At 51.8% G+C, this 22,523-nt stretch overlaps 1 protein-coding gene, 1 long non-coding RNA gene and 1 other non-coding gene across 3 annotated transcripts; 1 reads left to right on the top strand and 2 right to left on the bottom strand.

Moving 5' to 3' along the window:
- Positions 1-1,505: 1,505 nt before the first annotated feature.
- On the bottom strand, positions 1,506-1,577 carry TRNAE-UUC (transfer RNA glutamic acid (anticodon UUC)). Its single transcript has one exon. It is a non-coding gene; the product is annotated as a tRNA-Glu (tRNA).
- Positions 1,578-5,907: 4,330 nt separating this feature from the next.
- Positions 5,908-17,598, bottom strand: LOC138843266 (neuroblastoma breakpoint family member 6-like protein). Its single transcript, XM_070076778.1, has 9 exons — positions 17,302-17,598; positions 16,915-17,122; positions 14,211-14,295; positions 11,823-12,058; positions 10,539-10,590; positions 9,556-9,719; positions 7,618-7,725; positions 6,773-6,892; positions 5,908-5,930 (listed from the first exon to the last, which is right to left on the bottom strand). Exons 2-9 carry the CDS (start codon positions 17,090-17,092, stop codon positions 5,908-5,910), a joined length of 966 nt encoding a protein of 321 aa, XP_069932879.1. The 5' UTR covers positions 17,093-17,122; positions 17,302-17,598.
- A 48-nt stretch (positions 17,599-17,646) lies between these two features.
- On the top strand, positions 17,647-21,636 carry LOC138850403 (uncharacterized). Its single transcript, XR_011390121.1, has 3 exons — positions 17,647-18,072; positions 20,950-21,053; positions 21,409-21,636. It is a non-coding gene; the product is annotated as an uncharacterized lncRNA (long non-coding RNA).
- Positions 21,637-22,523: the final 887 nt, after the last annotated feature.

Raw genomic sequence — 22,523 nt, 5'->3', positions numbered from 1 at the left:
GAGGATTAACCTAGTGAGCCACAGCGCAGGCCCCACCCTGCATTCTTTTCAGGTTCCCAAAGCCTTGCCCAGTTCCTTGAATCCCCTTTGCATGCTGTTCCCTACCCCCACCCCCAGCCTGAGGCCTCCTTCAAAAGGTGCGGCCACTGGGGTTCAGGCCCTTCTGCCATGTGTTCCAGCCTGTATTTGCAGGCAGCTGGTCGACCAACCGACTTCTGGGATTACTTTTCTCTGAACAAATTAGGGCCGGCTGCCTCCTCTCTATTCTGTGCAGACTTTCTCCTAGACTTCTGTCCTCAAAATGTAGTGAGAAGCACACAATTCTCTGACCTGTAGCATGGACAGTAAACTGAGTAAAAAACACAGGGGCTGGTGTGTGGTCCCACATCCCATATGAAGGCTGCTTTCAGGGTAGGCAACTGCGCTTCTAGTCCAGCTACCTGTTGATATGCCTGGGAAGGCAGTGGCTCCTGAACCCACATGGCCAACCCAGAGGAAACTCCTAGCTCCTGGCTTCAGACTAGACCAGCTCAGGCCTTTGTGGCCATTTGTGGAGTGAGCCAGGGCATGGAACAACTCTCTCATGGTCTCTCCCTCCTCCACCCCACCCCTGTAGCTCTACCTCACAAATAAAATAAGCAAATCTTTTTTAAAAAAATCAAAGAAACAAGAACCTTTGCTAGAAGCAACGACCCCTATTATTTCAGTACAATCTCAGTAGTAAGGGCTTACAGTCTTGATTTCACAACTCAAGCCTGGAGCAGGATCACAACTTGAAAATCTTTGTCTTCAATGAGTTTTCTCAAGAAGAAACTACACAGAGAGCTTGTAGGTCTTCTTTTCCCAAAGAGAACCCAACAGCAAGAAAACCAAACCTTTAGGGAATAGCTTCTGGGTTTGCATTTGGCTCCCCTGCAACAGATGGAGCAAATCAAAAGCAAACCCAAAATCCTTCCCTAAGAAGACTGAGACATGTGCCCAGATTGCACTGGGCATTTCACAAACTTCAGTCTTGTTTGGATTTCTTGTTTTGAAGCTAAACTTTTCCTGTCCACTGACTTGTCTTTGGCAATCCAACATAAAGCTGGACATCTTTGAAACACAGGAAGCCCCAGGCTTACCAGACCTCTAGGCTAGCAGGCTGATTCAGGTAAGCACCAGGAAGACACTTCCCCCACACCCTGGTGTGGGAGGGGCCTTGGATGAGAGTGTGCTGGTTCAGTGAATGCTGACGTCCATCAGCGACAAACATAAGGCAGAGCCCCACAGTTTCCATGCTAGGCGTCAGCCGGCTCTTCTCAGACTTCTGTTAAATTTTCATGCACACTTTCAAAAGCTCACTTTTTACTGCACTGTAGTGACAGAGTTTAGGCCACCTAGTTGTGTAGCCTGGGGCATATTGCTTGTGGGACTTGTCAAGTGGCAGGGGCCTGAGTGGGAAATGGAGATGACAACAGCAGGCCCAGAGGGAGAGTTGCGAAGACCATGGGAGCATAAAAGGACCCTTCCCTGACCGGGAATCGAACCCGGGCCGCGGCGGTGAAAGCGCCGAATCATAGCCACTAGACCACCAGGGACACACAGTAAGGCCTTTGTGGTGTGTTTCCCTAGCAGCAGCAGCTACCTTAAACACGTACGTCTAAGAAGATCCATGTTTCAAGCTGCGCCTTGTCCTTACTTCAGGGAAATCCTGGGAGGCCGCCCCCTGCAGATTCTCAACAAAGGGCGAACCGCACCGGGTGCACCAAGAGCCCCGCCCCGCAGGCAGCCTGGCTTTCAGCTGAACTTAGAAACCACGCAGCCTTAGGGAACAGATGGTGGGCCTCAGGGGAGGTGTCCGCAGACACTTGGGCACCCGGGGGTGGCCGGCGGGAGGGAGACCCAGAGGCTCCCAGGGTACAAGGAGCTGAGTTGAGCCGCTACGAGCTCCAACGACAACGCACACGCAAGCAGGGACACAGACGCCCGAGGGAATCTCTCTCAAGCAAGGTCTTGAGTTCCCCCAAAGACCACCACGAGCCAGTCCCTCAAACCCTGCCGCCCCTGAGTGTTTCCATCTCGGCTGGAGCTCGGTCCCCATCCTCCCCACGCTCAGAACAATCCCAAACACGAGGGCTCTGACGCCGGGGCGTTCCTCGACTCCACATCTAACCCGCCAGGAGCGCGTGTGTTCCTGTGGCTCGAGGACGGGCCTTGCTGTCACCCGGTCCTTCCTCCTGGTGACGGAGTTCAAGTAAGCGGCGCGGACCAAGGCGAGCAGACCCATGTCCCTCGCGCCCCCCGGGAGTGGCACTGGGCTGTCCTCGCACGCCTCCGTCGGCTCAGTCCTCCGCTTCAGCCTCTGCCAGGCCTGCCCCGGGCCCAGGGACCGTGGCGGGGCCCTGGCTGCGCGGCTCCTGTGGGAGCGGCTGGCACCCGGCAGCTCCAGGGGCGTCCGGAGGAGGAGCTCCATAGGCTGCTTCGGGGACGTGCGAGGGCGCGGTAAGGCGCAGGGGTGCGGGGCCTCAGGGAGTGCGGGTTCTCCAGAAGCTGGAGATCCAACTCTTGTCTGGCAGAGCTGCCAGGGCTCTTCACAAGCTGATTTCTGCTGAAGTATGACTTCCGGAAACTTCTGCCCAAGCACAGCTGCGCACAACTCGCTCTATTCACATGCGCTGACTTCCTCTCCTCCCCAGGCTCTCCTTGCGCAGATCCGCAGATCCCAGCGAGTGTCCCGCAACAGGCCAGGAGGATTTCCACAGCGTGGGACTCGTGCGTGGATCAGGGGCAGGTGCTGGAGCAGCAGCCTCCCCACCACACGTGGCCTCATCTGCATGGGCACAGCCCCTCAGGGTCCCCGCGGGCCGCGCCGTTCCCCCTCCCCCCAGCCCACTTCCGGCCTCGAGGTCGCGCCTGGGGACCTCAGGCCCTTGGTGAAGTAGCACAAAGCAGCCTTAGGTGTGCACCCAGCGAAGCGTCCCGGAGACTGTCCATCAGCCACGCTTACCGCGTTTTGTCGTTTGTGTTAGCCCCACTTGGTGCTAGAAAGACGGTTTTCAGTCTAATTCTGTTAGGCAGGAAGTCAGTTATGAGCTTATGTGTGTGTGACATAAAGGCCTAAAGAGAAGACATCTATGTGTAGCATATACTGCATCTCAAGGTCATCCCCATGGTGTTTCAGGGGCAGCCCGGCATTCACATCCAGCCCTGCCCTGCCCCCTTCCACCTCATAACCTGCCCAGTGGGGGTCCCCACCCTTTTTGCGGGACAAACCTTCCACGATCTCCCAGGTGCAGCCCAGTATCTGCATCTCAAACACCCTGCTCGCTTCCTCCTGTCTGATCACATTTGCATCCATAAAGTCCTTTGTTTCAGACCTTCAAGAGAAAACTCAGATAGAAGTTTTTCTATTTACATCGAAAAAACCCTTTGTTCCAAGAGGAGGAGAGGTGGGGAAGCAAGACCCATCTCCTTAAAAACCCCCAGCCTCAACCGGACTGCGCTCAGCCCTCTGCCTCTCTGCTGAGGTGCCCGCCTGGCCTGGTCAGGTGTAATCTCTCTACTCAAGATGTAACCTCGCTCCTCCCCGCCCCCGCCCCCGCCCCAGTCTTCAGGCTCTGTCTGGAGAGGTGCCCATCCATCTTACGGATGTCCCTGCCCTAATAAACCTTGCTATTTTACCTCCCACTACTCTCTGTCTCACACCTGAATTCTTTCTTGTGCGAAGACAAGAACCCTGCAATTTCTCCAGTAACAATTCCACCAAGACGAAGCTATGCTGCCCCAGCAAAGAGGACCGGGCAAGTCTCATGGGGCGGGACACTGCCATCTCCTCATGGGCGTCTCCTCACCTCACCGGGCCCTAGTTCATTGCTGCGCCTGTTGCATTCCGAAAGGCAGACACAAGACCACACGAGTCTGACAAAATCCCTCGGGGAAGTTGCATCTGAGGTGCTCAGTTGACGTTTAGTGCATAGAGGGCAACTCTGAACTTTCAGCAATGGCCTACAGCAAAGCTATATGTGAAAGGGGTTTTTTTTCTCCTTCCTTTTCATAGTAATTGAATAAAAAATGTGTACTGGGTTAGATTGAGGAATTAGGCATGGATCTGAATGCTTTTTTTACTTCTGAAATTTGTCCAAGTTTCTCATTTACTTCTTTCTGTGCATATGAATTGTTAAAGCCAAACTCATGAGCCCTCCAGATCCCCATAAAAGGATCTGCTGAGCCAGGGCAGGGGACTGCCAGATGGAAGGAAAGGGCCAGGGTCAAGGTCCTGCAGGTGCAGCTACATGGCTGCGTGGCAGCTGGAACCATGTCCATCAATCTCAAATGCCAGAGTGCCTGGCACCTGGCTGCCTGCGGGGCGGGGCTCCTGGTGCATCCAGTGTGGTACACACTTTGGCGGGAATCTGCAGGGGGTGGCCTCCCAGGGCTTCCCTGAAGGCAGGACTAGGCCCAGGTGTGGTAACATGGATTAGTTCTCCTATGTGTGTGTCCAACCCAGCTTCTGCTGCTAGGGAAACAGACCAGACACTGCTTGCTGTGTGTCCCTGGTGGTTTAGTGGCTAGGATTTGGCGCTTACACTGCCGTGGCCCAGGTTTGATTCCCGGTCAGGGAAGGGTCCTTTTATGCTCCCATGCTCTTCCCAACTCTCCCTCTGGGCCTGCTGTTGTCATCTCCATTTCCCACTCAGGCCCCTGTCACTTTGATGAGTCCCACAAGCAACACACCCCAGGCTACACAACTATGTGGCTTAAACTCCATCACTACAGTGCAGTAAAAGTGAGCTTTTGAAAGTGTGCTGGAAAATTTAATAGAAGTCGGCCGGCGCCACGGCTCACTAGGCTAATCCTCCTACCATTCAAGGAAAATGAACATGTGCCCGAGAGCTGGTAAACTATCTGCAGGGACTTTTTTCTGCCTGTTCTTGGACTCAAATCCTTGCTCTTTCCAGGCTGGAGTTGGGAGGGAAAAGGATGAGGGCCTTTGAGGATCCTCTCCTGATCTGGGCATTGGTGTCTTAGGGGCTATCACATTTGCAGATGGAAGGGCTGTGATTTCCCCAAGCAAAGGGTCCATTGGTCCTGCCATGTAATTTGGTTCTCAGTGATGGTGACTTCTTTGATTTAGACTTGCTTTGTTGTTTTATTTTCTCATCAGTTGGAGAATTATTGGTGACTTAACTTTTGGTATTGAAATTAAACAAGTCATTTAATACTTCAGTTGTTACCTGAAATAGATAAACAAACAAACAAAAACAACTCATGAACAATCTTCTGTGTGGTTGCTGACAACTGCCTGGGGCTGGGGCTGGAGCTGATGGAGATGGAGGCCAGGGGGAGCCCGACTGAGGGGAAGGGGAGAAGTGACAGGAGTGGACCACAGGCTGGAAGGAGATGGTGGCGCTAGCACATGCAAGGCAGAGTCTCCTGAAGTGTGCTAGCTGCCCGTGGTGTGGGACACAGGGCCCCAGCACCTCCCGATGCCAAGAGCCCTGCTCCCAGCTGCTGCTGCAGGTTAGTTAGCTAGACCCTCACCAGCTCCTCCTCAGCCTCAGTTTACCCTCCGTGCTGCCCCTCGAGAGAAAATAAAGGTCTTTGTCAGGTCCCGGAATGAGAGTCATATCTCAAACATGCACATTCACAGCCTTGTTACAGCAAAGAGAAGACATTTGCAGGAAAATTCTCCTATATCCACTTCATAGGAGTGTGGGGGCACAGGGAGAGCCCTACAGTGTGAGAGCCACCAGAGTCCTTGGACAATAACAAGACTGTGAGAAGATCATGGTGACAAGGGGCTAATGAATAAACCCACATGACCCAGAGGTGAAAAACCCGAGCTGGACACCAACATGGTTCTGCTACATCACAGATTGTCAGGGAAGGCGGAGGGAGGGCTTCCACCTGGAGGAAGCTGGACAAGTTCTACAGGGTGAGCGTGACTTTGGCTGGGACAGGAACACGCTTTGCCCGGTGAGACGTGTCAATGTTCTTGTACAGTTAGAGGGTGGAGGTGGTGGAAAGAAGTGAGCAGAAGCAGAAAAAGGGAAATTGCCAAGCAAAGAGCAAGGCATAGATCTTGGCTGATGCCCTGTGCCCAGGGTAAGCAACATTCTGCAAAGTTATTTCTCCTTAGGGCATTCCAGGGATATCTTCAGGAACTAACCAAAAAGTTCTTTAATAAAAAGTGAGGTGGAGGATTAGCCTAGTGAGCCGCAGTGCCAACAATCCCGGTTCTTGCTCAGGTAGGGGCGCCAGTTCTGTCCCGGTTTCTCCTCTTCCAGTCCAGCTCTCTTGCTGTGGCCAGGGAAGGCAGTGGAGGATGGTCCAAGTGCTTGGGCCCTGCACCCACATGGGAGACCAGGAGGGAGCACATGGCTCCTGACTTCGGATCAGCACAGTGCACTGGCTGTAGCAGTCATTTTGGGGGTGAACCAACGGAAGAAAGACCTTTCTCTCTATCTTTGTCTCTCTTACTGTCTAACTCTGCCTGTCAAAAAAATCAAAAAAAAAAAAAATGAAAACTGGAAAAACGCTCATTTCTCATACCTTAGATGTTTGCCATCAACCCATCTTAGGGAAGGATTGGGGGTTTGGTTTTGATTTGTTCCATCCATTGTAGGGGAGGCAAATGCAAACCCAGAAGCTATTCCCTAAAGGTTCGCTTTCCTTGTTGTTGGGTTCTCTTTGGGAGAAGAAAACCTAAAAGCTCTCTGTGTAGTTTCTTTCATGAGAAGACTCATTGAAGGCAACATTTTCAAAGACCTCCCGCTGTGCCCTCACCACTTACCTCTGCCCACAGGGTTCCTGCACACTGGGAGTCTTTGGTATTTTTCCCTGAGGACCCTGTTTTCATCATACAGCTGAACAATGGAATCCAGGACCTGCCAGTAGAGGTTGGAGGTGCATCCTGTCCAGGAGAGAATTACAGTCAGGCAAGGCATTCACATTCACTTAAGAGAAGGCTTCCTGCTAATTTCCTGAACTCCACTGCAGGGCCTGAGGGCTGCACTGACAGGCTGATGGGGAACAAGCTTCATGGTCACCTGCTTCCCAGCTCCAGCACATTCACATCATTCTCATACCCGGTGCTGCAATATGAGGAAGACTGGGCTGTGTGTGAGATTCGATCACACTTTTGGGGCCCAGCCCAATGATGCAGCATGGTGGCCTTGGCATGAGAGCAGTGGAAGGCGAGGGCTGAGGCAGAAGTACCCTAGGATCCACGAGGAGCTCTAGGTAGGAGCAAGGACCAAACGAGACACAGGAGGCAGATGAGAGTGGAAGCGGAGGAGAGTGATAAAGGCGGGACTCAGAAACCTGGGTTTTACTGAACCACACTCACATAAGCCAACAGACGCAGACCGTGCACAGAGTCAGAGGCACGAACACGGTTTGAGGTCAGATGGCTAAAAGTGGGAGGAAGAGTTTAGCGTGGTCAAGTCTCTACCTAAGCCTATTTGGTGGCTTCCAGAATAGGAGTTACAGCACCACTGCTCACTCTCTAGCCAGGCCATTTGTATGAAGTGGGTGAAGCAGGTCTAACATGTGCTTAGATTCTGTGAAGCTCTGGCCCAGTGGCCTGCCCGTGGAAACACACCCACTGCCAGACTCAGGCCCCTCTGGTCCCCCTACCACTGTCTCTGTCCATGGTGCTGAGGTGACGCTGCAGCATCTGTCGCAGGCTGACGTTGACCACCATGGTCTCCTTCAGATGCTGCTGTAGTTTCTGCATCTCATCTTCTGCAGCAGTCCACCAGGACGTGAAATGAGGGAAGGGAGGAAGAATCTTTGTCACTATGGGACAGCCAGAGGCCGTCTTACAAGATCCCTGCCTCTCCCTACCCCTCTGCCTACGTCATGCTCTCATCAGGGAACACCAGTCCCTGGGTGGGTTTCAAGTGAAGAATGGGCAAGCGCTGAGCACTCTCTCAGGGCAGCCTCCACCCAAGGGCATGGGAGGTGGAGGAGAGGCAAAGAGGAGGAACAAAGACCCTACGGCCTCCAGGTAAGGCCAGACGGTTCCCACGGAAGCTGTGGCCACCTCCTCGGTGTGACCTGCAGGAACTAGAAATACTTTCCTCTACTACATACCTCGCCCAGACCAGTTCAACACATGGTGAACAGTTCCTCTGCAGCTCACGGTGAAATGTGAAAGGGCAATGGGGATTCCTTCCTAGGAGGATGATCTGAGTAATAAAGGGCACCTACTTATACCTGCCACGTGAAGGAGAGGGAGAAAGACAAGCCTGACGGGGTTTATATTGCTAAGCAAATAGCCCAGTGGGTCCTGAGTGAATTAGCACAGTCTCATTCTCCTGCCAAGAAAAGGATATACACAAAAATTCAAAAAAGGGAAGCTGGACATCAAGAGAGAGAAGACAAAGACTGAAGCTGTGTTCTGAACACACACCAGCGATGCTGCTGCCCAGGGGGCTCCTCTGTCCATGCAGGAGCTGCTCTGGCCCCTGGGGGGTTTTGGGAGGGGAGCATGCTGCTGGCACCATGGTTACTCATGGCCTTTCTTTCACCAGACATGTCGGCTCTTGGTTTGGATGGCAATGCAGCAATGAGAATAAACCACCCATGTTTCAGGGGGGAAAAAAAAGAAACTTTGTGTTGCTGCACAAAGTGTGACATTGTGGCCATTTACCAGGGGTTGGCAGCATCAGAGACCTGCCTTCAGGAAAATCACCTTTCAACTGTCACTCTGATCAGACCTTGGGAGGAGGAAAGGGGACAGGATGCCTGATAACTGAGCAAGGCTGGCAGCATTCCTACATGGTTGGAAAATGCAGGTATTCCATCCACGGACTATAATTATCAAGACCATTTCAAGCACGGGGGGCTGGTGCTGTGCCATAGTAGGTAAGGCCACTGTCTGCAGTAGTGGCATCCCATATGGGGGGAGGGTTTCTAGTCCCAGCTGCTCCGCTTCTGATGCAGCTCTCTGCTGTGGCCTAGAAAAGCAGTAGAAGATGGCCCAAGTCCATGGACCCTGCACATGCATGTGACCCAAAAGAAGCTCCTGGCTCCTGGCTTCAGATCACATCAGCTCTGGCTGTTGTGGACATTTGACGATGGAAGACCTCTCTCTTTCTCTCACTTTTTCTCTCTCTCTCTCTCTCGCTCTGCCCCTCTCTGCCAGAATGTAACTCTGCCTTTCAAACTAATAGATAACTTTGGGAAAAAAAAGACCATCTCAGGAAAAGAGCTGTCCCAATAGAGGCAGGTTGTGTACATGGACTGTGGAGTTGGCTGAAACTTTCCCGTGCTCCCTTCACTCTCCTCTATGGGCCGCTGTGCGTGCATCAGATGCTCTATGCCAGTGGTGGCAGGGTGACTCAGGCGAGATGTCAACCAGGAACACTGAAAATCATCTGACCCACCCAGGACTGCACTTGACACCTGAGCCCAGCGCTGTTTTCAGCCTATATGCCTTTTCAAGGAGAAGCTTCTAGGCCTGTCTACACAGATGCTACAGCTCAGTTCAGACAGAAGTGGTGAGCATGCAGAAGGAAGAAGCTACTGGAAGGTTTTGAGCTGTACTTTATTTACAAGAGAAGGACTCACGGCCTGTGTCCTCAGCAGAGGTGGCTTCTTGTGCCTCAGACAGGACGGTGTCTCTACTGGAAGGCTGATCACAGTTGCACTGGCCAGAAGGAGTCAGATACCGTTCATCCACTGCGTCCTCAGGTTCCACACTCCCTCCCTCCCCCTGGTGCTCTCTGTGGGGCCTGGTGGGAGAGGCAAGATAAGAGAGGTAACTGAGGCAACCTGGAAGCAAAGCTCATTACAGGTCCTGATCTGAAGCTCATGGAAGTGGCACGAACACCAGAGAGGCCATTGCATCAAGAGGAAAGGTAGCATCCACTTCTGATGGGGCGGGGTGTGCTTAGAGCTGGGGTAGAGACAGCGGCAGGTGCTCAGTGCACTGACCCATAGCTCAGTGTGAAGAAGCAGACTCAGCAACTGCCCTAAATCCAGTTAGAGACCCAAAACAGTGAACAGAGATGTGTAAATAAAGCATTGTATTTCATATTACATGAAATGGCCCATTGAACATTGGCTCCCGAGACAGCAAAACCTCCCTGATTTCTTCCAAGTTTTAGTTAGATTTCTCCAGATATTTGATGTCATTTCTGTGTTTTTTTCAAGATAACTTTCTGGGAATGAAACATCTTCCAACAAATCTCAGGAAAACTGTGCAGAAAGAGACAGGCATGTGAATTTGGGGTTCAGTCATGAAGGTTTAAAATCACACAGAAACCAAGGGCCACTATTTTGTTTCCCTTTAGGTCAGACTGACTAAAAGTGAACTTGACACGTTACTAATAAGTGGAAACAATGTATGAGCTCCCAGTAGAGCAGGTGACCATTGGAGACAGGACACATCCTTGTAAATCCATGGACAAAGAGGTCCCATCCGCAGTCTCCGGGTTGGCTTTGTTTGTTGCTCAGGGTGTTAACTTTGACCTCTGTTTGGATTCCTTGCTTTTGGAATCCTGTCTAGTTTTCCTCGCTCCATCACTAGCCCCTTTACCATTCAGAGTTACCTTTGGGCCAGGGTCTCCTCTCTGTCTCCAGATTTCTGATCATTGTGATTCTCTGCAAAGCGAGAATAGAAAGTGAGTCAGAAACTAAGCAGGCCCATTCAGACATCGCAGACATGGGACTCTATGAGCAGAGACTGAACCTTCTGTGTGTATACTCAGAAAGCTCTGGGAGAATTGCTCCAGGAGGCCTCTGGGTTCACCTGGATAGCAGAGCCTTGGAAGGATTTCCTATCCCCTGCACAGGGTGTTCCCGATGTGTGTCCATGATGTCTACAGTGTCTTCTTTTCCAGCTCACAGGAAGTAAGATATGTATAAAATTAGATTTGAAAGTATACTGAGTCTCAGGGCCAGCGCTGTGGCATAGTGGGTAAAGCCACCGCTGCCTGTGGTACCGGCATCCCTTATGGGGTCAGTACAGGACCCGGCTGTTCGACTTCCAATCCAGCTCTCTGCTATGGCCTGAGAAAGCAATGGAAGCCCACTCATGTCCTTGGGATCCTGCACCCATATGGGAGCCCCAGAAGAAGCTCTTGGGTCTTGGCTTCGGGTCGGCACAGCGCTGGCCGTTGTAGACATTTGGGGAGTGAACCAGCAGATGGAAGACCTCACGCTCTCTACCTCTCTGTAACACTGCATTCAAATAAATAAGTAAATCCTTGGAGAAAAAAAGCAAAACAAAACTTTTAATCTAGAATCCTACATCCAGTGAAAAGCCATTTCACAAATGATATCTGGCAGCCAGCCTTGGGGTGTAGAGGGCTAAGCCAGTGCCTGCAGTGCTGGCATCCCATAGAGCCACTGGTTGCATTCCTGGCTGCTCCACTTCTGATCAAGCTCCTGCTCATGGCCTGGGCTCTTGCCACCCACATGGGAGACCTGGATGAAACTCCTGGCTCATGCTTCAGCCTGGCCCAGTGCTGGCACTGCAGCCTCCTGGGAAGTGAGCCAGCAGGTGGAAGATCTCTCCCCACCTTCTCCCTCTCTCTCTGAAACTCTGCCTTTGAAAACTAAAAAAAAAAAAAAAAAAAAAAAAAAGAGGTCTATTTCCTGCCATGCTCATCAAGATGAAGTCAGTCTTCTGTACTCTTTCTTACTGACTGTAGATGGAACCTTGCAAAGAATAACTCGAAGGAATTACCTGAGTGCTCTGAAAAGTCCGAACTGCATGTGGATTAAGTGCCACAGACAAGAGCAAAAGAATGAGCTGGGGCGGTAAGGGCATGGTTCTCCCTCCTGTGAGGCGCTCTGGAGGAGGAAGGGCCTTTGGAGCTGCAGCTTCTTACCCGCCGTGAGCTTTCTGGCAAGGCTCTCTGCCAGCTGGCTTCCTTGGGCCAACTGTTCACAGAATCTCTGTCCAAGGTGGCGGGCAACGTCCGTGCTCCTGAGGAGGCCCTCAAAAGCCTGGCCCGTGTCCTTCAGGTGCTGGGCAAAGAGGGAGCAGACCTCTCTCCCTTCCTGTATCTTGCGCCGTAAGTGGGTGAGTTCTCTGGCCCGAGCCTGAACTAGGGAGTCTTGTCCCCTAAGGTAGGGAAGAAGACAGAAATGTAAGATTGAATGACAGCTCACAGGAGCCTCGGCAGAGCCATCCACTAGAATTGCCGAAGGGCAGTGCCCACGGTGCATGCTGGTGTATGTTGTGAGGCTTGCCTTGGCAGGGGGAATGTGCACAGAGGCCCTGTGCTTGTTTGTTTTTGCTATGATTAAGATGCCCTTTCAGTCCCCCACCTCAGCCCACATCCATGTAGTGAACAGCAAGCAGTATGAAAATAGGGCCAGGAACATTTGTGTTGAGCAAGCTCGCCTGCTGGCATTGAGATGTGGGAAGTCCCATAAAGGCCATGAAGGCAACATTCATTAGAATGACATGGAGATAGACTGGCGCTGAGGCTCACTAGGGTAATCCTCTGCCTGCGGTGCCAGCACCCCGGATTCTAGTCCTGGTTAGGGTGCCGTTTCTGTCCTGCTTGCTCCTCTTCCAGTCCAGGTCTCTGCTGTAACCCAGGAAGGCTATGGAGGTTGTCCCCAAGTGCTTGGGCCGTGCACCCACATGGGTGACCAGGAGGAAACACCTGGCTCCTGGCTTCAGATCAGTGTAGCGCCGGCTGTAGCAGCCATTTGGGGAGTGAACCAACAGAAAGAAGACCTTTCTGTCTCTCTCTCTCTCTCTCTCACTAACTCTGCCTGAAAAGAAAGAAAGAAAGAAACAAAGAAACAAACAAAAACAACAACAACAAAAAAGAATGTCACGAAGATGAGGATAACCAGTAGGAATGCAAGGATAGTACACGAGCTTCAGATGACGATTGTGTCATCTCTGTGAGATTTCCTTGTTTTCTAAAGCCTGAAGCATTTCTCATTGCCCCAACACAGGATGTGAGCTCTGTTGGACAGACATGGCCATGTGTTATTCAGCTCACAGCACTCAGTAGAGGTACACATGGGGCATCCAGTTAATGCTGAGAACCACAGAATCCTGAAGCTGGACCAAGCCTCTAGAGTCACCCACCCTATCAGATGCCTGAATGTTCTCTTTCTGTCAGCCAAGTGGTTGTTCTCACATTGTCAATCTCTAATCCCTAGAAACGCTACAAAGTGTGGGGCAAGTCAAGGCCTACAGGAGAATCAAACAGGGGCTTCAGGCCTGTACCCCCTTCCAAGTCCTATCTCTGTTTGCATGGGTTTTACACATATGACTGTATAGGATCACTTCAGCAAAGTGCTCAAAGACAGTTTGAATGCCACAATCTACCCTATGTTAGACACTCTCTAGGAAGGGAAATGCTGGCCTTGAGAAAAGTAATAATTCATTTTCCAGGCAATAGCTGCACAATTATGCACTTACTAAATAGCCCTATAGTGCTTAAAAAATTGGTAGAGAGGAAATGAAGAATGAAATGAAAATGAAAGAATATCTGTAAAAGCTGGAAAATATCTCTTGTAGGAAAGCTCATTAATGGGGCCCGTGCCATGGTGTAAATGTTAAACTGACAGGACACCAGTATCCAGTATGGGTACAAGTTCGACCCCCGTTACTCCTCTTCCAATCCAGTTCCCAGATGACAGCCTGGGAAAAGCAGCAAAATCTGGCCCAAGTGATTGGGCCCCTGCAACCAATGTGGGAGAACAGGAAGAGGATCCTGGCCCCTAGCTCTGGCCATTCCCTGCCCCAGCAGTTGAGGTCATCTGGGGAGTGAACCAGCAGATGGAAGATCTCTCCCACCCCAACATCTGTCTCTCCCTCTCTTTGTGTAGTTCTGACTTTCAAATAGACAAATAAATCTTTCTAGAAAATGCCATTAGTTTCAGTCACCATGTCTATAAGAAAGAGCAAGTCTAGCAACTACAGCAAATCACTGAGATTCCATGTGTGTCAGAGATGGTGGCAACCACTTGTACTGGTGAGTATGACCTCGTGAACGTTTGCAAGAGATGCTGTCAGCACTTTCCTCTTACAGGGGAGCCAGCCCAGGAAAGTTAAGAAATGGGTCAGGGACACACAGTTGGACATGCACTGTTGTATCCTCCCATGGCATTAGATCCATTTTACCCATATGTTACTTCATGGAGAACCCCACACCCTACCTCACCCCAACCCCACAACCCCACTGATAGTCTTGGTCCGGTTCAGCCATGGATATTTCCACTTCTCCTTGCACAGACTTGCTCCTTACCCCAGCCTCGCAGCTGATCGCATCTCCTCAAAGTCAGGCTTCTCCTCCAGCACCGATGCAATGAGGTCTTTGTACTCCTCACACCCTGCGGAAACAGAGTTTTGCCCTCCTCAGCGGACAGGTGGCCATGCAGCCGAGGTCACTGTCTATGGGGAGGACGCACAGTCCCCTCCACCACACAGGAAACCCAGGGACCAGGCTATGTGCAGGGATTGTCACTCGTGTACTCTTTGGACTCATGTGTGTTCCCCAGTTTAGAGATGAGGAACGAGAAGTTCATGGAAGGTAGAGCAACGTGACGAGAGGACTGGATTTGAATGAGGCAATGCCAGGGTTCACATCTCCTAGGCCTCATCTAAGTCATGAGCCACTGCAAGCAGCAAGCCCTGGGGCTTCTTGAACGAAACATTGACATGGGAATTGCAGCAGTGATTTCCTTGTTTGGGAGGACACCAAGGACTGTAGGACTGATGGTTCTCCTGTGTGGAGTTTCAGTAATCCCTGAATAGTTTGAAGATTTAAAAAATTTTCTTGGGAGCTGCAGCCCATATGGGAGTGCTGATTCAAGTCGTGACTGCCCCACTTCTGATCCAACTCTTACTAGTGAGCTCCTGGGAAGGCAGTGGAAGATATCTCAGGTACTTGGAACCCAGCCACCAAAGCGGAGACATGGATGCAGGGTTCCTCACTTTGGCCTGTCCAGCCCTGTCAGTTTTAGCCACTTGGGCAGGGAATCAAGGGATGAAAATTCTCTCTCTTCGTGTGAAGTTTAGAGCTTCTTCTGGGTCTCCAACATGGGTGCAGGGGCCCAAGAACTTGAGCCTTCTTCTATTGCTTTCCTAGGCCAGGCAGAGAGCTGGATCAGAAGTAGAGCAGCCAGGACTCATACCAGCACCCATATGAGATGCCAGCACCGCAGGCAGTGGCTTTTTTTTTCTTTTAATTTATTTGACAGATAGAGTGAGACAGTGAGAGTGACAGAGAGAAAGGTCTTCCTTCCGTTGGTTCACCCCCCAAATCTGCACCGATCCAAAGCCAGGAGCCAGGTGCTTCCTCCTAGTGTCCCACGCAGGTGCGGGGGCCCAAGCACTAGGGCCATCCTCCACTGCCTTCCTGGGCCACAGCTGAGAGCTGGACTGGAAGAGGTGCAACTGGGTCTAGAACCTGGTGTCCACATGGGATGCTGGTGCCGCAGGCAGAGGATTAAGCAAGTGAGCCATAGCGCCAACCCCCCAGTCAGTGGCTTTACCTGCTATGCCACAGTGTTGGCCCCTGTTTTATTTTTAAAGAGAGATCTGCTATACTTTGAGTCAGATCCCAAACACCAACAACAGCCAGGTCTGGGCACAGGTTGAACACTGAAGCTCCATCTGGGTCTTCCATGAGGGTGTCAGCTACTCACTTACTTGAGCCATCATCTTTTGTCTCCCAGGCTCATTAGCAAAAAGCTGGATCAGAAAGCAAAGGCAAGACTATATTCCATGCGCTCCCACATGGGATGCAGCCATCCCAAGCTGCACTACAGCCCACTGGGCATGACACCTGCCCTGAGGAGCCAGTACTGAAATCAGACATTCCAACAGGGGATGTGGGTGTCCCAAGTGACAGCCTAAACCCTGAGATATCCACCTTTAATTGTAGTACACTTTTGATAATGTGATGTCTTAAAGATCATTTTGCATTTCATTGTCAGGGAAGCTATAATTTTCACTGTTCACTGTGTATGACAATAAACAGCATCACAGGTTTGAAGCCCTCCCATACTCACACTGATCAACTGAAAAATCATGGTTGAAATTTGAAAGCAAACAACTGCAGTGTAGCAGGTGCCCTCCTGTAGCATCCCTGCCCTCGCAAGCTCTTGTTCCCGTGTACACGACAGGAATTACAGCCTCCCCCTCTTCCCTCTATTATTAGCAGCTTTAAGATTTTCCAGTAGATTTCCGAATGGCAAAGCTGGCTATGGAGACGGGGAGCCAGCACCTACACTGGCCTGGCTTGCGATTGAGACCTGCAGTCTTCTGCACTTGGCCTTGTTCTCCTCATGCTCATGTCTGGGGGCCACATCCTGGAGGACAACCTGCCCTTGCTGGCTATCTGCAAAGTTCCTGTGCAGGGTGAGACAGAAAGGGTGGCATAGGTCTCAGAGTCTCCTGGACATGGCCTTCTCGTAAGCAGAGAGTGAGCAATGGCTTCTCTGCACTTCTGGGGAAAAGAAACTTTTGCAGGCATTAGGGCTTCCCTCTGTGCCTGCCAGGGCTGCTCTCAGTGCCAGATGCCTGGGAACAGACAGTCCCGAGCTCCTTGAAGGCAGGCGGGTATCATTACCCCTTTCAGGCCAAGTGAAGCTACCTGTAGATGGGTGCTTAGTAAGTGTTTGAACTGAATGCTGAGACAGTGGAGCGCACAGTGCTGCCCTGGTTCCTAGGAGCTGACACAGGTCCCTGAGCCAGAAGAAGCAGTTACTGCCTCACCTGGGGTTTTAGTCTCCTCCTCCCTACCTTGTCCCTGCAAACTTTCATCTTTGTGCCTCTGTTTTCTCCACTGCGGCAAGCTGAGGATGAAATACAGGCACCTACCGACCCAGAGTACAGTCAGGAGTTTACTTTGATGAAGAACAGGGAAGATAAAGTAGAGAGTGTCCATTTCTCTGAGGAAGGGAACCCCCACTTCTCAGTCTGGGCCCGTGGCTCTGCAGACCTACCATGCCTCTGCAGGCGGTTGGCCAGGAAGTAAACAGTAGCTCTGGCAGTGAGGACTTTCTCTCTCATGTCTTGGACGTTCTGCTGGCTCCTCTCCAGCTTGGCCCGCAGGTCGTAGTAGGTGTCCAGGGCACTGCTGTTAGCCATTGTGCCAGGAACAGTGCTGGGAGGTACTGCCATGATGAAGCTGTGTCAGAGCAGAGCCAGAGCCTGGACAGGAGAAAGCCACACAAATAATGAGCTACACACACGTGAGTGCACTGTGCTGACAGTGGTCTTGCTTAGTTACACACACGTGAGTGCACTGTGCTGACAGTCGTCTTGCTTAGTACACACACGGGAGTGCAATCTGCTGACGGTGGTCTTGCCTGGTAAGCTCCTACACTCACCAAGCTGCTCAGCTCTAAGGTGTGAGTGATACCAGATACAATTAGTATCTCTGTAACTCTTCTTCACATCAAAGAGGGGGTGTAAAGAGAGTCAGGAATGCAGATCTCACTCTAACTTACTTTTGGGAGGAACTTTGTCAGCAGTCACAACTCGCAGACTCCTTAGAGACAAACGTGAGGGCCAAGATGCCAGAGGTCTGAGCTGAAGGCACTGCCCATACACAGACGCTGCCGCAGGAGTGTGGCCAGAGGCCCCAGGCTGCCAGGGAACGGTCTGAAGTCACAATAGCAGAACTAGAAGGTGGGGGGGTCGTGGACTCTCAGGAACCCGTGCGTTCTTCTGCTCATCCCCAATAGGCACCATCCCCTCCGCAACACACAGGTCTGTGCAAAGGGGTCTGGTGGCCTAGCAGCTGAGGGGTTGAGGGACAGGCAGACTCGGCCTGGAGTCCTCGGGTCCCCACGGAGAGCCCGTGACGGCCAAACCCTGTTCTCGGCGAAGGGACCCGAGAGCGGCCGTCACCGCGACCCTGTCCCTGGGGAGCCCGGAGCTGGATAGGCGATGCGATGCTTCCGAGTGCCCGCGGGCGGCAGGGGCGGCGGGGGCAGGGTTTTCCCTGAGTGGAGGCGGCGCCGACGAGGGCGCTCCGCGGCCTCCGGCCCACTCTCTCCGGTGGGACTCGGACCCGGGCGTCTGCGGGGAGCGGGCTCCTGCGGCGGGCGGGCGAATGCCACGCGGCTTCCCGCGGCCACCCGACTCCCAACGCACAGGTAACCCTCGCGGCGAACAGTGTGCCTCCTGCTCGCCGGTCCGCGGTGCCCGGGGCTCTGGAGCTCGCAGCGTCGCGCTGTGCGGGCAGAAGCTGTGTCTCTGTGGCGCAGTGGGTTAGCACGTTCGGCTGTTAACTGAAAGCTTGGTGTTTCGAGCCCACCCAGGGACCGCCGTCAGCACTTTTACCCCGTTTGATAATAAGTCAGTGAAATGCCCTCACTCTGTTACCCTCACGGGCTCCTCGCGTCCCCAACGGGGTTCTCAGAGAACGGCTGCTGGGATGTAAACCCTGTAGTTGAGGGGTGCAGATCACCGCCCCTATTACTCTGTGACAGATAGTGCAGGAGCGGTGCCCCTAGCAATTAGGCCATCTGCACCTGTCTGCGGAGATGAGAGAATCTTCCCCTGTTGAGCTGGTGGCTCATGTGGGCTCAGGTTTCTGCTGAATCTCAGGAGCAGAGGTTGAGTCTGACTTTATAGGCTCTCTCGCGCTCTCTCTCTCTCTCTCTCTCTCTCTCTCTCCCTCCACCACCCTCCCTCCCACACCTCCAACTCTCTGTTAACCCCTGCATGGTATTTTCCCACTGGCGGTCTCACTGTGAGTTTCTAGTTTTGATATTATGAACTTCACTTCACTGGTACCTACAGGGATCCATTCCCTGTTTGTGGGTGAGTATCTTCAATTGCCTATCATCCTGTGCCTTCTGGAAGTTCTTGATATTTGAGCCTGCAGCAGAGAAAAGAAGCTCCCATTCTGTCTTTCTAATACTTGGTTAAAAGGGCAGGGTGTGCTTAGAGCTGGGGTAGAGACTGCGGCAGGTGCTCAGTGCACTGACACATAGCTCAGTGTGAAGAAGCAGACTCAGGAACTGCCCTAAATCCAGTTAGAGATCCAAAACAGTGAACAGAAGATGTGTAAATAAAGCATTGTATTTTATATTACATGAAGTGACTCTGAATACTGGTTCCTGAGACCACAAAACCTCCCTGGGCTCTTCTACCTTTGAGATTTCTCCAGATATTTGATGCCATTTGAGTTTCTTTTTCAAGGTAACTTTCTGGAAATGAAACATCTTCCAACAAATCTCAGGAAAACTGCAGAAATGAATCATGCATCAGAATTTGGGATTCAGTCATGAAGGATGAAAACTCACACAGAAATCAAGGGCCACTGCTTTGTTTCCCTTTAGGTCAGACTGACTAAAAGTGAACTTGAGACATTACTAATAAATGGAAACAATGTATGAGCTCCCAGTAGAGCAGGTTACCAATAGAGTTAGGACACATCCTTGTAAATCCATGAACAAAGAGGTCCCATCTGCAGTCTCTGGGTTGGCTTTGGTGTTGTTGCTCAAGGTGTTAATGTTGACCTCTGTTTGGATCCCTTGCTTTTGGAATCCTCTCTGGTTTTCCTCGCTCCATCACCAGCCCCTCAGCATTCAGAGTTACCTGTGGGCCAGAGTCTCTTGTCTGTCTCTTTTCATTGTGATTCTCTGCAAAGCAAGACTAGAAAGCCAGTCAGAAACTAAGCAGGCCCCATTCAGACATCGCAGACATGGATGGGACTCTATGAGCAGAGACTGAACCTGCTGCGTGTATACTCAGAAAGCTCTGGGAGAATTGCTCCAGGAGGCCTCTGGGTTCACCTGGATAGCAGAGCCTTGGAAGGATTTCCTATCCCCTGCACAGGGTGTTCCCGATGTAGATGCAGGATGTCTATAGTGTCTTCTTCTCCAGCTCACAGGCCCCTTGCATAGTTGCCTTCAGGATTTCTCCAGCTGGAACCTTCATTTCCACCCCAAAGCTGCCCACCAGAGCGTGGTTTGATTCCCACTAATGCTCCTCCTGCAGACCCCACTGCAGTGTGGTGGGAGAGGACAGGCAACCCTGTCCACCTCCATCCCACCCAGAGCGCAGCCCAGGCACCATCAGGCCTGGGCCTCTGGTGCGCTCACATGTTCCCAGAGGGAGTCTCTCTCTACAGAGAGACACCAGAGAAATCCACTTTCCCAACACCAGCATCTGCTTTATCTGGTGCATAACCTGAACACTGAAAGGAAACAACTCACAAGCAAGGAATTCCAACTGATCCATTTTAGTAAAGAGGAAACAAATTCAGCATGGACCAATCACTTGATCAAAGGAAGGGCATGGATGAAATGAATTAGAATGCTGAGATGAGAGCTGGCCTGGAAAAAGGGCAACTGGGACAGAATCCAGAGCCCCAGCCAGGACTAGAAAGAACCTGATGTGCCAGCCCCGGTAGGCGGAGGATTAGCCTATAGAGCCACGGCGCAGGCCTGGGAAATCTTTCTTAAAAAATGATCTCAAGTTTCTGGGCACTGCAGGCAGCCTCCTGGAAGAATGGAGCCACTGTTCCAGCTTCACAGATGTGGCTGAGAGCTAATTTTGAGTTGCTGGACAAGGTCGAGGCCACCACAGCAGCTGGGAAAACAAGGGGGTTGGAGGAAATCTCAGAGAGGAAAAAGCCAGGAAGGCAGTTCCAGGCATGTGTGGAGCTTGTGCGAGTTTGGGTGGCTCCAGGCAGTCCTGGTACAGCTAAAGGGACCCAGAGAGACCTCAGCTGCCATCTGCTGAAGGGGAGGTGAACGCAAGCACGTGGGCCTCTCCTACCCATGGGGAGACTGGGTTGAGCCAGGTTTTGGCCTGACCCAGCCCCAGGTGTTGTGCACATTTAAGGAGTGAATTATTGGATAGGGGTCCTCTCTCTATGCCTCTCATTTTCTCTCTGCCTCATTTTCTCTCATCCAAGGCCCTTCCCACACCAGGGTGTGGGGGAAGTGTCTTCCTGGTGCCTCCCTGAATCAGCCTGCTAGCCTAGAGGTCTGGTAAGCCTGGGGCTTCCTGTGTTTCAGAGATGTCCAGCTTTATGTTGGATTGCCAAAGACAAGTCAGTGGACAGGAAAAGTTCATCTTTAGAAAAAAAATCCAACAGCCCTGCTCCCAGCTTCTGCTGCAGGTGAGTTAGCCAGACCCCCACCAGCTCCTCCTCAGCCTCAGTTTACCCTCCGTGCTTCCCCTGGGGAAAATAATGGTCTTTGCCAGGTCCCGGGATGAGAGTCATATCTCAAACATGCACTTTCACAGACTTGTTACTGCAAAGAGAAGACATTTGCAGGAAAATTTCTCCTAAATCCATCTCATAGGAGGGTGGGGCCACAGGGAGAGCCCTACAGTATGAGAGCCACCAGAGTCCTTGGTCAATAACAAGACTGTGAGAAGATCATGGTGACAAGGGGCTAAGGACTAAACCCACATGACCTAGAGGTCAAAAGCCTGTGCTGGACACCAACATGTTTTCTGCTACGTCACAGATTGTCAGGGAAGGCGGAGGGAGGGCTTCCACCTGGAGGAAGCTGGACAAGTTCTACAGGGTGAGCATGACTTTGGCTGGGACAGGAACACGCTTTGCCCGGTGAGTCTTGTCAATGTTCTTGTACACATAGAAGGCCAGGTGGGGGAAAGAAGTGAGCAGAAGCAGAAAGTGGAAACTGCCAACTAAAGAGCAAGGCATAGATCTTGGCTGATGCCCTGTGCCCAGGGGAAAGCAACATTCTGCAGTTATTTCTCCTTAGGGCATTCCAGGGATATCTTCAGGAAATAACCGAAAATTCTTTAATGAAAAGTGAAAAAATGCTCATTTCTCATTCCTTAGGTGTTTCCTGTCAACCAGTCTTCTTAGGCTCTCCACGTGATTACAACATGATAGCACGATTAGAAGCTACTGCATACACCTGGTCTAATTCCCACCCTTCTCTGATTCCTTGTCTCTCCCATGATGGGTGTCTTGCCCATGCAAGCAGAACATCTTTAGTCTTCCTCTGCACAGTCTCACATGTGTCACTCTCTGTCATAATTGGACCTTCTGTGGCAAGGATTTATCCATTTCTATTAGATCTTTAAAAGGTGGCCCCAGAGGGGACAGCGACCATGCAGTGGGGCCAACGGGGTCAGCTGCTCAGGCTCCGGGTGCGGGGGGACAAAAGATCACATCACAGCCTCTTTCAGGAAACTCGCTGGGATCTGAGGATCAGCCCAAGGAGAGCCCAGGAAGCGGGAGGAACTCACTCTGTGTGTGTACAGCGAGTTGTGTGAGGCTGTGCTGGGACAGAAGGGGCGGAACTCATACTTACCTGGCAGGGGTGACACCATGATCACGCAAGTGGTTCTGTAGGTAGGAAATCACATATGAGCTATGTGTGTGTGACAAAGGCCTAAAGAGTTGACATGTAGGTCCAGCATATGCATCTCAAAGTCATCCCAATAACCTGCCAGGGGCAGCCCAGTATTTGCATCCTGCCCTGCTCCCTCTACCCAGTAACCTGCCAGGTGGGGGTCCCCGCCCCTTCTGCCTGATCACCTTCCAGGTGCAGCCCAGTATGTGCACTTCAAACATCCCAGGGATCTTCCAGAGGGTCCTGCCCATCCT

The sequence above is a fragment of the Oryctolagus cuniculus genome, chromosome 7 (assembly GCF_964237555.1).
Source record: "Oryctolagus cuniculus chromosome 7, mOryCun1.1, whole genome shotgun sequence".
In the NCBI taxonomy this organism is placed as follows: Eukaryota; Metazoa; Chordata; class Mammalia; order Lagomorpha; family Leporidae; genus Oryctolagus; species Oryctolagus cuniculus.
The sequence above is the reverse complement of the archived record's forward strand: the minus strand, read 5'-3'. Positions and strand labels throughout refer to the sequence as shown.